The 17,688-nt window shown below is 34.4% G+C and overlaps 3 protein-coding genes across 5 annotated transcripts; 2 read left to right on the forward strand and 1 right to left on the reverse strand.

Moving 5' to 3' along the window:
* Positions 1-3,220: 3,220 nt before the first annotated feature.
* IntS2 (integrator complex subunit 2) lies at positions 3,221-7,816 on the forward strand. Of its 3 annotated transcripts, none has more exons than XM_090114360.1 (8): positions 3,221-3,292; positions 3,528-3,882; positions 3,961-4,334; positions 4,476-4,660; positions 4,940-5,288; positions 5,360-5,432; positions 5,606-5,789; positions 5,874-7,816. In XM_090114360.1, exons 2-8 carry the CDS (start codon positions 3,593-3,595, stop codon positions 7,788-7,790), a joined length of 3,372 nt encoding a protein of 1,123 aa, XP_089970486.1. In that variant the 5' UTR covers positions 3,221-3,292; positions 3,528-3,592; the 3' UTR covers positions 7,791-7,816. The 3 variants fall into 3 exon arrangements, with proteins under 3 accessions (XP_089970486.1, XP_089970478.1, XP_089970470.1); XM_090114352.1 differs by having other exon boundaries at positions 3,236-3,427; XM_090114344.1 differs by having other exon boundaries at positions 3,236-3,408.
* A 548-nt stretch (positions 7,817-8,364) lies between these two features.
* ida (anaphase promoting complex subunit 5 ida) lies at positions 8,365-13,905 on the reverse strand. Its single transcript, XM_090114383.1, has 13 exons — positions 13,741-13,905; positions 13,586-13,662; positions 13,279-13,507; positions 12,890-13,023; positions 12,693-12,805; positions 12,362-12,521; positions 12,092-12,276; positions 11,405-11,633; positions 10,842-10,992; positions 9,939-10,127; positions 8,926-9,360; positions 8,666-8,826; positions 8,365-8,502 (listed from the first exon to the last, which is right to left on the reverse strand). The coding sequence occupies exons 1-13, from the start codon at positions 13,868-13,870 to the stop codon at positions 8,383-8,385; spliced, it is 2,313 nt and encodes a 770-aa protein (XP_089970509.1). The 5' UTR covers positions 13,871-13,905; the 3' UTR covers positions 8,365-8,382.
* Positions 13,906-14,918: 1,013 nt separating this feature from the next.
* Positions 14,919-17,538, forward strand: fz (frizzled class receptor). Its single transcript, XM_090114394.1, has 2 exons — positions 14,919-16,303; positions 16,420-17,538. The coding sequence occupies exons 1-2, from the start codon at positions 15,118-15,120 to the stop codon at positions 16,935-16,937; spliced, it is 1,704 nt and encodes a 567-aa protein (XP_089970520.1). The 5' UTR covers positions 14,919-15,117; the 3' UTR covers positions 16,938-17,538.
* The last annotated feature ends 150 nt before the right edge of the window (positions 17,539-17,688 follow it).

Raw genomic sequence — 17,688 nt, forward strand, 5'->3', positions numbered from 1 at the left:
TGCATATATTCGACTGCAGATGGAAATCTTCTCGAACCAGGGGAACAAAAGAAAATAGATATTTTCGAATTTTATTGATAGACCAGAGTGATACGTAACCAACCAGGAGCATCCCCCGTGGAGTGCAAGCAAAGCTGTCTTGAACAGGTACCTACTCTCTCCGATCGCATTGAATTTTCCGTTTCATCGGACTATGATCGAATCGGGACATGACTTTACCCAGATTTTTGTACAATATAATGCACAGCTGGTGACCGTATAAATTAGTCTATGAAAGCCCAGTGAAAATTCAAAACACGTTCAGCCTTTTCGGTGACGAAAACAAACAAACAGACATTACATTATATCTTTGAGTGCTAGAATTTGTATATCGCTGCAACATTATTTATTTTTATAGGAATGTAAAAATAAACACATAACATATTATATTTGTTGCGAATGCTTCCATAAAAGTGTAATTTAACATAAAAATAAAATATGTCGGTTGTTAGCTGAAAAAACATAAATGTACATTGGGACCCGAGGCTAGGACCTTGTTATTCAGCAATTACTCTGCTCACCTAGGCCGCAACTGTAATGAGGATCCGTAGTTATACGTAATATACAATACAACTGTGCTTTCTGTGGAATGTCTATTTTCTATAGAATATGGTATGGCATCTGTTTACAAATATATGTATAATATGTCACCGTCATCTGGTTGAATTTGCTATTTGATTAAATGACTAGCGCGTTCATTAGGTATATTATGTAATAATGAGGGAATTTGGAACTAATTGAATTAATTTCTTTTTACAATTATTTGAAGTCTATATATTTTGAATTCAATAATAATGGTTGTTTTATCATGAGGTTTTAGGATTTTATCTAAATGTTTCAATTAAATTAACTACAGATATTTTTTAATGATTTATTTCTAACAATAAAACATACAAAAATATTTGTCATATAAATCTATAGACCATTAATAATATAGGAAATACATATTGTCACTATACCATAATTCCAATTGAAGGTGAAATCAAATGAATGAGTGAATTCTACTACTTTTAGTTAGTCACATTACCTTGAATATACTTATATTTTAATTTTATTTCCTCACGTAGGTGATTCACAAACGTATTCCATACTGAAAAAATCAATTTACCTACCTACTACCATAGAATACCATATAATAACTATAGTAGCTCTACTACTACTAACTAATTTATATCTCACATATAGAAATAATGTTTTGATATTTGAAATATTACCAGTAGGTTGGTATCGGAAGCCTTTCCGGTCAGAAAGTCGTTTGTGACTACAAAGGCTCAAAGTTTATACCTATCTTTACTATTGCAATTTATCAATCCCAATAAGACACGATAGTTCATTGAAATTTTATATTTTTTTAGGGTTCCGTATCGAAACGCTACAATGGGACCCTAATAATGAGACTTCGCTGTATGTCTGTCTGTCCATCCGTCTGTCCGAACCGTAATAGTTGTACAGTTGAAATTTACAGGGATGATATGTTTCTTCGTCCAGCAGTGGACAGAAAAAGGCTAAATGGTAGAAGAACACAAAAAAATCGCAATACCTTCACTACATAGTACCTATAAAACAGTCGCTTTCTCTGTCCCTATGTATGCTTAAATCTTTAAAACTACGCAACGGATTTTAATGCGGTTTTTTGTAATAGTGATTCAAGAGGAAGGTTTTAGTATATAATTAATTAGTTTTTAGACAAAGCGGGCGAAGCCACGGGCGTTAATCTAGTTGAATGAATAAATGAGAACGAAGAGAACACTTTATTTACTAAACAATACATAGGAAACAACGCTAAAAGACACAAACACTTACAAAATCTATCTATATAAAATATATACTAGCGGTCCGCCCCGGCTTCGCCCGTGGTACATGTTTACGTTTTCTCTACATAAGAACCATCCTCGTACTTCAAGGAATATAATAAAAAAAGAATTATCGAAATCGGTTCAGCCGTTCTCTATTTATGCGCTTACCAACACATTTTGCGATTCATCCATACTAATATTATAATTTATAATTAATGCGAAAGTAACTCTGTCTGTCTGTCTGTTACTCAATCACGCCTAAACTACTGAACCAATTTTCATGAAATTTGGTATGGAGATATTTTGATACCCGAGAAAGGACATAGGCTACTTTTTATCCCGGGAAAATGACGCAATCCCGGAAATCCCACGGGAACGGGAACTATGCGGGTTTTTCCTTGAAAACGCGGGCGAAGCCGCGGGCGGAAAGCTAGTTTTGATATACATAATCTAATATCTATTATAAAGGCGAAAGTTTGTAAGGATGTATGGCGGATGTCTGGATGTATGGATGTTTGTTACTCTTTCACGTAAAAACTACTGAACCGATTACAATGAAATTTAGCACACATATAGAGGGTAACTTGGATTAACACATAGGATAGTTTTTATCCCGGAAATCCCACGGGAACGGGAACTATGCGGGTTTTCCTTTGCAAACGCGGGCGAAGCCGCGGGCGGAAATCTAGTAAGAAGATAAAACTCAAAGGTACACTATATCAGTGATTTATCAACGCACAGCCCAAACCACTGGACGTATCGGCCTGAAATTTGGCATGCAGGTTAGGACGTAGGCATCCGCTAAGAAAGGATTTCCCGTAATTCTTGCGGGAACGGGGAAAAACGGGGATGCTCGTACAAAGGATCGTGGGCGAAAGCTAGTTATTCATATAAGCACAAAAAGGCGGCCTTATCACCAGAACAGCGGCCTTATCACAAGAACATCTCTTCCAGTCAACCTCAGGTCGAGGATTATGAAAATCAAGTTTTTCGCGGACCGCGGACGTTGATGGTGCGCAACACTACAATTATAATATGCATACTTAAAGTATACATACTTGTTGATATACACATAAATAAATAATAATAAAAAACATAACTTATTATATTATACTAGCAAACCGGGCGAACTCCGTTTCGCCACCAGAGACACCTTTTATTTGCTATAGGTAAACCTCACGAAGCCCGAGACCTTTCCAACGAATGCAAAACCGTGGAAATCGGTTCGTACGTTCTGGAGTTATAGTGTCAGGAAGGAAAATCCGACTTATTTTTATATAGTAAAAAAAAGAAGATTTGCAAAGTGACCAACTTGTAACCAAAATACCTACCCAAAGAGTACCCAAATGATAGCTAAAATAACAAATGTCATTCTAATGTCAAATGTCAAAGCAAGTATCAGAAATAGAGCAGAAAAAGAAATCTGACGTCCCATTTTGATTTTGTTGATCAAAGCGGTAAAAAATAAATAAAAAATAATTAGGAAATACATAATCTTCTCAACTTTTAATAAACTTTTAAAGATTGATCTCTACATAGCAGTGCAAGTAATGCAGGATATTAAAACAAAATTGTAATTTTTACCCTTTATGGTTATTTTTTCTTATTTCACTTTTCCAAAAAAGTCTAAGTAGTTAAGTGTTTTTTTATATGAATAATGGTAACATATTTTTGCATTATTCATGTTTCCAGGATTTAGGTTAAAGCTTTCATGAATTATTCAATGCCAAGTTATAGTATGTTTTGAACAATAAGAAATGGAGAGCATGTTTATGAAGCCTGTGCAGCCGCACGTATTCAAAGCTTTAAAAGATGTAGATGTGGAAACACTAACAAAATGTTCATCAGAAGAAATAAGACCCATCATACCATGCCTTGTAAGAATGGCCCTAATATCACCATTGGATGTAACAAGATATTGTGCCGAAGCTAAAAAAGATATACTAACATTATTGTCTGGCATTGACTTAGTGAACTTCATTGTTTCATTGCTTTCTATTGAATTTCATGCTTTAGAAGTGGATCTTAAAAAAGAACAACAAATGAGGTAAAGCTCACTTAATAATTTATAATTATAATGTACAAGTTTATAAACTTTGTTATTATGGGTTTTAATATTTTTCAGACAAAAAAATGGTTCACAAAATACAGAATCATTTTTAATACAAAATATTGTGAATGGAATTGCAAATGATTTTGAACAGTCAGATTCAGCAAGAAGAGTCAGGCTTGTTTTATCAGAATTACTACAAATGCAAGCTCAGCTGACAGAATATAACCAAAACCGCAGTTCCAGTACAGAATGTTCTGTTAAACCTTCAGAGTTATTTGATAATGATGTATACCTTGAAGAAATTACTGATGTAATTTGTATAAGTCTTGCAGAATTACCAAATTTATTGAATATTTGTGATATTGTTGAAGTTCTTCTCTATGTGAACAAAGGTCCAACAATTATATCATGGGTGGTTGCAAATATGCCCGACACATTACAAGATGGTATGTATCTCAATAATTAATATTAAGTTATTATTCAAGAAAAACAAATTTAATATAACATGAACATATTATACCTTGCAAATAAATACCATACTTACCAAATAAACTTACAACAACAATTTTTTTCCTGTATTTTTGCAGTTGCTGAATCTCTTGTAATGAACGCTGAAAGGGGTGAAGAGGGTGGCATCAGAGCAAAAGCTCTTTCAACTTTGTGTGCAATGTGCCCATACATGGCTGCTTCTATTCGGTCTAAAGCAGCATCTGCATCCCGTCTACCATCACTCCTTATCAATCTCACTCTGACCCATCATCAAGATGATCTGGTAAAATTATATTTTTTAATACTTATCCATTTATTAAAGTGAAACTTTTATTACATCGTCTCAAACTTTTTGGTCTGTGTAGCGCAAGTCGCGTGTATCGCGGCTCGCTACCGCGGACCGTCACGCGACATGCGCTACACAAAGCAGTGTTCGGAACCGTTCGAACAGTTTAACTTTTACCGTGGTTTCATAAAACCACACAACATTTTTTTTCATTATGTTTAATTAACTGTGAATATTTATAAAAAACAACAAGGCACTTACTTCCTATATTTTTAGGTATCATTCATGTCAAGCCTTTTATTGGGATCAGATCAAAGTACAAGATCATGGTTTGCACCATTTTTGCGGAATTCTCATAAGAGGGGAAAAGGGGATGGTCATGCAGCTCTTATAAAACTTCGTCAGGAATTACTGAATAGACTGAAAGAGGCATCAGCAGGAGTAGATGCGTCTGCTTTACTACGTCTGTATTGTGCTCTGCGTGGTATTGCTGGAATCAAATTTCAGGATGATGAAGTTTCTGGACTATTGAGACTTGTTACACAAAAACCCCCACCAACAGCAGCTGGGGTCAGATTTGTATCTTTAAGTCTCTGTATGATACTGGCCTGTCCATCTCTTATGGGTAATTATTATTATTTTTCACTCAGTCTCTGTCACTTGTAATTGTATATTATATGTAAATTAATATTACAGCTGCACCGGAACATGAAAAGAAAGCTATAGAATGGGTTCAATGGTTAGTTAAGGAGGAAGCATACTTTGAAAGGTAAATACAATTTTATGTTATTTATTGAATTGCAGAAATTGTTTAAAACTTGGTTAGAAAGAATTCAGGAGTATATTATGTTTGAATTAAATACATACGATCCTTCTACTTTGCTTGAGCAAATAAATAAAATGCAAATGCATAATAATATAAAACTGTTTTTAAAATTTCAGCAACTCTGGTTTCACTGCATCATTTGGTGAAATGCTTCTCTTAATTGCCATCCACTTTCACTCTGGTCAATTAACTGCTGTGGGTGAACTTGTTTGCGCCACCTTAGGAATGCGCGTGCCTGTGCGCCCTAATGGTCTAACGCGCATTAAACAAGCCTTTACTCAGGAAATATTTACAGAACAGGTATAAAACCCAGTATAAATTAAAATTATACAAAACATTGACTTGTTAACCATATGCATTAAAATATTAATATTTAATTTCTAGGTTGTAACCGCTCATGCTGTTAAAGTTCCTGTGACGGCTAATCTCAACAGCAATATAGTGGGATATTTACCTGTCCATTGCATTCATCAGCTATTAAAATCGCGAGCATTTTCAAAACACAAGGTGCCTATAAAAAATTGGATATATCGACAAATTTGCAACTGTTCTGCACCTTTACATCCAGTTATGCCTGCTCTTGTAGAAGTATATGTGAATTCAATTTTAGTTGTGAATAACAAGGGATCCAATGAGTACTTCAACCAACCTATAACTGAAGAAGAGATAAAAAGAGTGTTTAGAAACTCTATTTTCGGAGTCAACTTTGATGCACAAAATAAATCCTTTAGTTCAATGGAGATTGATGGCGAGACATCGGTAGAAATAAACATTGAAAAACCAACTTTAGCATCGCAATTACTTCTTATTTACTATCTTTTACTTTATGAAGATGTTAGACTAGCTAATGCAGCTATGCTTATTGCCAATGGACGAAAAATTAAAAGCTACACTACTGCATTTCTTTCCGAGTTGCCTATTAAATATTTATTACATCAAGCCCAAAAGGATCAATTAAGCTATGGCGGTCTTTTCAGTCCTCTTTTACGTTTATTAGCAACCCATTTCCCTCAGCTTTCACTTGTAGATGATTGGATGGATGATCAGGTATTTGGGGACGCATGTCGCCATCAAATTAACGTTAATCTGTCTGAAGCATTCATAAATGAAGCATTTGAAAGCATTGAGGTAAATCCATATAAAACTGGTAAAATTTTAAAAGCTATGCTTAGTAAAAATCCGACTGAGATTTGGCCATTTGCAGAAATATTTGTTAAACACGTTAAAAGTGTGTTAGGCGAAGAAGTACCGCGTCATATTCAAGAACTCTACAGAGAAGTGTGGCTCCGCCTCAATACCGTTTTACCTCGATGTCTTTGGATAATGACGATCAACGCTCTCTTGGACATAAATAGCAATGCGAAGACAGTCACAGTTACACAAGAGAATGTATTAGTTGATCCACTTCAAGTGTTACGATGCGATATTAGAGTATTCAGATGTGGTCCGATTTTAAAAATCATTTTAAGAATATTAGAGGCCAGTTTGGCGGCATCTAGATGTCAACTTAGTCGGCATTTGCTGGATAAACCACTTCTAGAAAAAAGTGGACAACTTACATCTGATTCAGAAAGAGAAGAACTCAAAAACGCTTTAGTAGCGGCGCAAGAAAGTGCTGCTCTTCAAATTTTATTAGAAGCATGTCTAGAGACATCTGAAGATCAGTCAAAGCCTGAATTAATGTGGTCGTTAAGGGAGGTCAGAAGTATCATATGTTCTTTCCTCCACCAAATATTTATTTCAGAACCATCATTAGCGAAACTCGTACATTTTCAAGGTTATCCAAAAGAATTGTTGCCGATTACCGTTCAAGGTATACCTTCAATGCATATTTGTCTAGATTTTATCCCGGAACTCTTGAGCCAAGCATCTCTCGAAAAGCAAATTTTTGCAGTCGATTTAGTTTCACATTTGTCTATACAGTATGCTCTGCCCAAAGCAATGTCCATTGCAAGATTGTGCGTAAATACCCTTTCTACATTACTATCAGTATTGCCAAGTGACTTGCGTTTGGAACTTTTCCAACCAGTGCTTAAATCCCTTGTGAGAATTTGTACCGCTTTTCCATCACTTTTAGAAGATATCACATCATTGTTATTACAATTAGGTCGAATATGCGAATCTCAAGCTTCACTTGGTCACTGTTGGAATGACACATACATTTTGGGCGAAGGTGCATACGTGCAATCTGATGTTCAAAGTGATACTAAAGTATTAGTTGCTGAAGTACTCTGCAGAGATATAAAAACAACAATGTCTGAAATTGTACAAAAAGCATTATTGAATGATAAGCTGTATTAGTTTTTTTTTTATGAAAATAAATAATTAAATCATAAACAATTTGTTTTTAATTATAAGAGAACTTAACCTATAAGTATAAAGTAACTTTTGAATAAAAATATCGCTATAATTTGTCTCTATTTAACGCCAAAAATTGATTTAATTAGGTTTAGAATTAATTTGTCGTGGTTAAAAAAAATAAAACCACTTGAATTTTGTTGGATTGTATTATTATATTTGAAGGATACATTGTAGTTTTAGTGATTATTACGTTAAAATTCGAATTAAAATCTAATTCCTTTTTTTAAATTGAAGCCCAGACAGATAGAAGATCTACTACCTTACCACGACCCGCGGACCCCTAGCGCCACCATCATGATCCGTAGACCCCCAAAAAAACTTATTCACATAAGTGAATCTATATTATTTTAAAATTGATTTCTTGCAGTTATTTGTATGAAATAGCTAAGCCACCCATCACTTGACAGATTATTCCATCTTAAAACTAAAAAATACAAAGTCCGGTAGACAGAATAGTCTGATCACTAAGGCTTTCGTAATTTTCTTGATTTGTCTGCGGACCCCCGGCAAAAAGACGCGTTGCTAGGTATTATTAATATATAATGTGAGATATCTGCATAGGCTCTAAGGGGAGATTCTTTTCCAGTTGTCTAAACATCCAAGCACACTGATTGCGCATTACTATATTACCTATATCATGATAGAGCTGCGCCTGAAACAAAAAAATATATACAACATTATATTCTCTACATTTTTATACCAAAATATTCCTATGTTTAATAAATGTATAGCATTTTTTTCACATTATCAACTTATAAAAATATGAAGATGAATTATCATTGTTTGCATTTTAGATATTTATAATAATGAAATACCTGCAAATACCACGTAAGTAAAAGACGACCTTGAGCGCCAACTTTACCAAAATTATCCTTAGCAATATCTAGAGATTCACAACATGATTGCAATACTTGTACCCTTGCTTCTCCGGAAGGTGATACTGTAGCTACTCGACATTTAGTATATAGTAACATACCTATGAAATAAAATAATCGTAAAGAAATTGCAAGTCATTATATGAAAATCATATTTAAGGCACAATAACAGAACCATGATGTGTAAAAATAATACCGACCTCTTGCTACATCATACGCACTGCCATGCTCCATTATTGAGGGCAATACTTTTCGGACGAGAATCAAAGCATTTTTAGAACAGCCCATGTGTAGTTGTACATTCGCTATATGCATTTCTATTGTAGCCGCTAAGAAATGCATATGATATTTTTTCGCCAGACACAAAGCCTCGTTTAGCAACATAATATTCGTTGACTGAATCCTGCTATAGGCGTGCTGCACTTCAGAGGTCAATATCATTGCTTTCAGTCGAAGGGATATATAGTGGACACTGTCATCTTCTGTTTTACAATTATCTAATATATCGTGAAGTGTTTCCAAAGCATTTGTGGGATCTCCTTTCAAGAAGTACATTTCAGCTTTCAACAACTGACTCTCCCATCTGTCAAAAGATGCCAATTCCCCTATACTTTGCTCTGCCTCTTCCCATTTACCTGTAAAAGAATATTAACTAAGTATTAATATTTTTTTTTTAACAAAATCAATAATGTATTTCTAAATGTCATGGGTTCAAATCCGTCTCGGAGGACTAATGTGAAAGCATACTATAAACTACAGTTAGCTTATCCTCTATTGAAAGATTATTTACGTTAAGTTATAATTAATAACTCAGGCCCCGGAATCACAGACACAATAGAAAATCTATTGTGTCGTGGACCGATCGGGCCGTTCGGGGCTCAATGGGTTATTATTTATGAAGAACAAGCCGTGCCGGGCGAAAAGTTTGGTCAATGGCCTCCCGAAATAAAAAAGGCACCATTTCTTGTCATTAGCTTTTAGCACCGTGAGTATAATTTAATTTGTAAAAAAGACGGGTTGCACTCCGGGAGTGCCGGCAGAAGTGAAAATTTGATTATTAACGTTGAGCATGTTTGATATCCATCCGTCTTACGCTTTTTCGATCAGGTCACGTGTCTTGACGCGAGTTTAAGATTTTATACCCAACGCCGCTAAAGAAGTTTTCACTTCAACATTCAGAACTTAAGTAAAGAACTTAATAATGTCATCATACCAGCTCTCAGCGCGAAGGACGCATGATGGCGCAAGGAGAGCGCGCGCGCGGGCGGCGACACGAAGTGGCTGGCGAGCGCGGCGGCGAGCGGCACGCGGCCGCGCCACGCCGCCGCGCACACCGCGCCCGCGCCCGCCGTCGCGCTCGTCTCGCCCCACTGCCACGCGCTGCCCACGCCCACCTTGCACTCTGCAAGTCATTTGTTACCTTAGTTTTTAACGTGATAACGTTTTTAAAATTGTTTTAGTCTGGTGACATGTTCAGAAACTTGTGTCACACCAAAACCTCACGAGCGCGATCGCAGGTATAACGAGAGAGAGACGGACCGATCTCCCGTCTCATCTCGAGCGCTGCCACCAATAAGACGTTATCACGTAAACATCTCGATCGTAAACCTACTTTACAAACAACCAATTTTTTGAAGCATTCAAATGTTTTATAAATTATATTGATTTTTAGACGATAACGAGAAGAAAATCAAATCCAACACAACATATTAGGTTATATACTACATAGTAATTGTTTAGATAACACTTTAACACAAATTTAAATGTGTCCAAGTGCTGTGACATCAAAATACCTACCTTGATGCTATTTTTTACCTATATATTATAAATATATATATAAAACTCAAAGGTGACTGATGTAGTGATCTATCAACGCACAGACTAAACCACTGGACGTATCGGGCTGAAATTTGGCATGCAGGTAGGACGTAGGCATCCGCTAAGAAAGGATTTCCCGAAATTCTTGCGGGAACGGGGATGCACGTACAAAGTCCTGGGCGGAAGCTAGTATTATATAATCTTATAAAATTTACTTTGAAAAGCGAACACTAGAAGGATTAAAAATCTGCCTATGCATACTTGTGATTTTGAATAAAATGAGTTGTATTGTTCTTACTGGTATTTAAGTTTAGTAAAAGTTGACAATTCATAGATGCCATTTCAGTTTTTCCATAGAGACCCCACAGTGCTGCTGTATTTGCTAAGCCTGCCATAGTCAAGTCTGTCATTGAATGCAGGTAATTTATTGATTCTCCTTTGAATATGATCTGAAATAAAAAAAAAATAATGTAAGTATAGGTATTGTCACTTGTGAAACAGAATATAAATAGATTTTTTTTTATTAGTTCAACTTATTATAAAAATATTCAAAGCACTTCTCAGTGTACAACATAAAGGCCCATTGTACTTTTTAATTTTGTTATCAATTGTAGCTATGTTGTTTTATCGGGGCAAAGTCGGCACAAGCCACAAGTAATGCCTAATAATGTTTTTGTCTGTTAATAATTTATCCAAAATAGTTTAAAATTATTAGTGTTATTATTACATTTACATGGGTTGTATTTTTTATGTTTTTATGTTATGTTATATTAGTTATGAGACATCAAATATCTAAATGTACTCTCAAATAAAGTATAAATATATCTAGGGGCAAATTTCACTAGCTCTATATTATCTCACCTGAAAAACTTCCCTTGGCGTGGCAGCGTTGAGCGCCGCGTGCTGCGCCATGAGCTGCGCGGCGGCGGCGGCGGAGCGCGGCGCGCGCGGCACGCGGGCCAGCAGCGCCGCGCGCCGCGCCCGCCCGCCCGCCAGCGCGCCCCACGCCGCCGCGTGCGCCAGGCAAGCGGCGTCGCCCGCTTCCTGTGCGGTCGCTAGGGCTTCACGCACCGCCTCCATGGCTAGCGAACTGAGGATGCCGGGGATTCGTTTAGTAAATAAATTCTAATTTCCAATTATTTTTTAAGGTTCCATATCCAAAGGATAAAACAGGACACTATTATTGAGATTTCGCTGTCTACCTGTCACCTGTATAAATTTTTAGATTTGATGTATTTTTATTGCCGTCATTATAGCAAATAAACTGCAACAGATGAGCACATCATTAATAGGATAGATATTTTTCCACATTTTTTCTTAAGCTTATTTGTACGAAAAAAAAATAAGTCGGACTCGCGATAATAAGATCGCGAGTCCGACTCGCACTTGACCGACTTTTTCTCCTATTCAGAGTACCAAGGAATTCATTACAAAACTATTGGCATATGAAATAATGTTCATTCAATCCTACATGCGTGGTGCAGTTACAGTAAAAATCAGATAAACAGTAATAAACATAAAATGAAATGTAATAAAATGTGGTCTTACTTGTGTCCAAATTGGGTGTGCATTGCAGCTCTATTGAGTGCTGCATAGCGAAAATTTTTGTTTCTGTCGTTATTTGTGTTACTGCTACAAACACTAAATACAGCTCGATCGAAACAATTGTACATCGATTCTTGGGCACCACAAAATTCTTTCATCCTTATGCAGTTCAAGAAACTGAGAAAATGCTGAAAATGTTGAGATCATTAGCAAATTTATTACTTTGACTACTATTTTTTTACTTTAAGAACAGTTTAATAATTGTGCACTTACAATATCTGGATACTCTGGTATATCATTTATGATTTGCATTATCATCTTCTGTAGTTGCTTTGGTGGTAAAGCCATCTTTGGGTTGATTTGTAACAGATTTGCTTGTTGAGCTGTGAAAAGCTCCGCCTGTTTACGTGACCATTGACATTCTTCAAAACCGCTAAAAATATTACAAAAGTGAAAATCTACATATACAAAGTCAAAAAAAAAAAAGTTTGATCTAATCTATTCAATTGCAATTTAAGTTGAGATTTGCTACTACAAACATTTACTTGCCAATCATTTAGCTGCCATTGAACACCATTAAGCCTTGAAATTAAAAATTACTTACTTATCAATTTTATCTCTATCTATTATATTAATTCTGGATATTATTTCTTGAGGTCTTGATTCATCTACCACAACAGATGCCGACAAATTCTGTGATTCAGTATTGTTCAGTTTCTGTAAAAAAGTATTTATTTACTATTATTAAAAGAAAACTTTTATAGTATGATTAATATCATTTTTTTATATCAAAGTTAAAACCTCTTTGCTCAAAGATCTCATCATGAGTCCAGGTCGTCCTTTTTGATAATATTGGCAAAAAGATTTGTATAATGAACCCAGTTGCACAAATGTGAGTTTATCAAAATGAAGCATTATTCTTCTCAAATAAAATCCTGTAAAAGAAGAATTAAATTTTGCAGAAAGAATCTTATTTATTAGCATAATTTGATATATACAATAAATTGTAATTATATACTGGACTGAATGTGGACAATTTACAATTTTATAATAATGATATTTCTCCTCAGTGATATTCAAGGAGCAATTTCAAAAATATAATAATATACATTCTTACCCATTATGTGGCTGAGGTTTAAAGGTGTCTAGTATGACATAAAATATGTAGGGTGAAATCATTAATCAATTACCTAATACACTACATCTTGTTATTGTGCATGTGGGCAACTCAGGCTGGTCAACCAACGGTGAAACCATAAGTTTATCTATAGTTGAAGTGACACAGTCCATTAATGCATTAACTCCATTGACATAAATATTTTGCAATCGAACACAAAAGTTTTGTAAATGTACACTCAACAAATTATATTTTCCATTTGTTAGTAATGCCTCCAACTCCTTAAACTCCATATCAGGACACTACAATCAATATAATATGTTATTAAAATCGAAATTCAATATTGTTTGGTTTTACATAAACTTATTAGACATTCTCACCTGTATTAATTTTAAAGCTAGAATACAGAAATCTTTTCTATATTTAGGAGCCATAGTCCGCTCGGTCATCTCTTTTGCTGAAAATTTAATGAAACACTGTAAAATGTATTACAAGTTACAACAAAAATTATTTATTTTTAATCATAATTCCTTACCTTCTATCTTTAACAATCCATACTCTCGGATAAACGCAACAACTGCTATTTTATGAGGAGTAATATTATCAACATTTCCCTTGATATTAATTAGCTTAATGAAATCCAGATTTTCATTATCTGGATCCATAATTGTCTGGCAATCTAGTTGTAGGTTTTAGAGAATTTATTAATTATTTCGATTTAAATACTGAAATTAATAAGAAATTTAATCACAGAACACTAATGAAAAATCGTATAGTAAATTTGATTTATTTTAGCTTGTCTTATTATTGTTGCATATATTCGTGTATTATTTATCAAATTTTATGCATGTTAAATTAATAAAATGTGAAATTAAATACACACCTGTTGATGTTGAAAATATTGATGTTTTTTTTTAAATTATTCAAAAGTTTGACATGTTGTTTTTTTTAAATTTGACATTTGACAACTCTGTAGTACTTGCTATGAGGAAAAATCTTCAGTCATACATGGCAACATAATCCATACATACGTCTTAATACTTAATATATATTATAATATATAATATTATAAATGCGAAAGTAACTCTGTCTGTCTGTCTGTTACTCAATCACGCCTAAACTAGTGAACCAATTTGCATGAAATTTGGTATGGAGAATTTTTGATACCCGAGAAAGGACATAGGCTACCTTTTATTGCGAAATATGTACCACGGGCGAAGCCGGGGCGGACCGCTAGTATTATATATGCGAAAGTAACTCTGTTACTCAATCACGCCTAAACTACTGAACCAATTTGCATAAAATATGGTATAGAGATATTTTGATACCCGAGAAAGGACATAGGCTACCTTTTATTACGAAATATGTACCACGGGCGAAACCGGGGCGGACCACTAGTAATCTATAAAATACTTCTACGTACTTATAATATTTTCATCAAGATTTTTTGGCGCTAGTCCTAGCGTACCAGAAGTCAAAAATAAAGTATTAGGTACGTGCCGCCTATTTAATTTAGTTCCAATTGATCGTAAATAAAAAATTAAAATAATAGGTATAGAAATCAATTAAAGAACTCACCGTTCACTCAAGTGTATGGAGTCCCCAAAGTTCTGTCCTGTAACTTGAACATGGGCCAAGGCTCTTTGACTATATTTAATCTATAGCATAGACCACAGTCTATGCCAAATCTATGGTTCAGTAATCTGTGGTTCACTAAAAAAAACATTGCAAAGGGCGTCAATTTGTGATAACATGATGATTGTATTGAATTAAAATTATATCTCTAGACGGTTTTTTTTATAAAAAATGTTACTGTCTATAACAAAAAACAAAAGATTGAGTAAAAATGAGTGAAAAAATATAAGTTAATGTGCAAAAGTAATACACGCTACGGTTAAAAAATTCGTTGAATATGGGCAGAATATGGATGTTGTTTATACATGCATTATTTCTTTTGTTTGTTATTTCTGAAAGTTCACGTGTAACAGTTTATCAAGGAGATACTCTGCCTCATCATGGACGTTGTGAACCAATAACAATTTCTTTCTGTCAGCAAATACGATACAATCAAACAATCTTCCCGAATTTACTAGACCACACGAAACAAGAAGATGCGGGCTCTGAAGTATATAGTCTATTTACGCCTTTCTTAAAAAGCAACTGTTCACCTGATTTGAAATCCTTTTTATGTTCAGTGTATGCTCCCGTATGTACTATACTCGATACTCCGATACCACCATGTCGTCATTTGTGTGAAACAGTTCAAATGGATTGCAATGTATCCATGACACGATATGGATTTCTATGGCCGGAACATCTCAATTGTTCTAGATTTCCTGTAGTTACAGATGACAATTTTATATGCTTTGGAGACCACAATGTAACGCAAGTATCTCGGAAAAAATCAGAAACAAGGCTTCCTAAAGTGGAATACAAATCAAACATTGATAGAGATCCGTCTAAGCTTCGTGGTGCTAAGAATTATGGATTTGTATGCCCAGTTCAATTTAAAATTCCTAAAAATTTAGATTTAGAATACTCTCTCAAAGTAGGAGACAAAGTTGAATATGACTGTGGTGCACCATGTAATGGCATGTTTTTTAGTAAAGATGAGAAAAATTTTGCCAGATTGTGGATCGGCATATGGGCGACACTCTGTGCTACAAGTTGTCTCTTTACTGTGCTCACATTCTTAATTGATACTGATCGTTTCCGATACCCAGAAAGACCAATAATATTTTTGTCAGTATGTTATCTAATGGTTGCAGCAGCATACATCATGGGTTGGGGTGCGGGAGATAGTGTGAGTTGTCAAGGTCCATTCCCTATGACTGTGAGTGGTACAAGATTACCTAATATCACAGTTATTACACAAGGCACTAAACATGAACCATGCACCATATTGTTTATGATTGTATATTTCTTCAGTATGGCTTCCAGTATTTGGTGGGTAATACTTACTTTGACATGGTTCTTAGCAGCTGGACTTAAATGGGGACATGAGGCTATTGAAGCAAATTCCCAGTATTTTCATTTGGCTGCTTGGGCAGTGCCAGCAGTTAAAACTATATCAATTTTAGCCATGGGAAATGTTGATGGTTAGTACCTTTTCATTTACATGTTATTAATATTTAATAGACCTGTATAATTTTTTATTTGTATGTAATTTTTTATGACTATGTGATAAATTAACATTTAAATTATTTATTTACAGGTGATGTTTTATCAGGAGTATGTTATGTTGGTTTATGGGATGCCGAAGCTCTACGAGGTTTTGTGCTGGTGCCATTGTGTGCGTATTTGGTTCTTGGCACAATATTTCTGCTAGCAGGATTTGTGTCTCTATTCAGAATAAGGACTGTAATGAAGCATGATGGAACTAAAACGGACAAATTGGAAAAGCTAATGATTCGTATTGGTATTTTTGGAGTACTTTATACAGTTCCAGCCCTAATTGTTATTGCTTGTTTGTTTTACGAACAGGCACATTTTGATTCTTGGATGCTAACATGGCATCGTGACATGTGCTCCTCACCACAATACTCAATTCCATGTCCTTTCTCAAATCAAGAAACAGATAGACCCAAGTTTGAAATGTTCATTATTAAGTACCTCATGACTATGATTGTTGGCATTACTTCAAGTTTTTGGATTTGGTCCAGTAAAACATTAGTGTCATGGCACCAATTTTTTGATAGAATTAGAGGAAGACATGTTGAAGCATATGTATGATTAATTTTCTGTACCTTACTAAATTACTAACTGAATCATATCTTTTTACCTGTTTTACAAATTACTTTTAAGTTACTTATTACTTTTAATATATAGGATATTTTAGGAAAGGAATGTAGCAATTCTTTATTAATAATAATTATGTAATGGTCAAACTAAAGTAAATAAATAAGGTATTCATGACACAGCTTTTAGCAAGAGACAGTGATTGTTTATTTAATTATCTGTGTACTTAAAATGATCCATTATTTTCTTTTATATAAGTTTTTAATCTAACATGGTGTTCACCTAATAATGTTGTTGTATTTACATACAGAATCTTAAAATAAAAAAGATTGTCGCTCTCTATTTTAATAACTGCTATTTTTGATGAAAGTATTTAGTAATATGAAGTATTATTTTTAATTAATATTTTTAGCTTTTTAATTTAAATATGGATTTGTTCATAACAGGCAACTACTTAGAATAAGTTGAGATTAAATATAAGGCTGATGTTTAGTGTATGTAAATATTATTTTCTATTATTTTTACATGTATTTTTAAACTTATGAACCAGTGCTAAATGTACTTACCTCTAAATAAAGAAAAATATTTTTTCAAATGTACTTTATTTTATTTTTATACATGTTTTAATATGTACACACCTAATTAATTAATCTATACTTATATTGTAAAGCTGAAGAATTTGTTTGTATGAATGTGCTCATCATCTCAGGAACTACTTGTCCGATTTTGTTAGATAGCCCATTGA

This window comes from Colias eurytheme, chromosome 2 (assembly GCF_061535395.1).
Source record: "Colias eurytheme isolate Ceu_HAF_F1 chromosome 2, ilColEury1 Martin Lab GWU primary, whole genome shotgun sequence".
NCBI classification, from domain to species: Eukaryota; Metazoa; Arthropoda; class Insecta; order Lepidoptera; family Pieridae; genus Colias; species Colias eurytheme.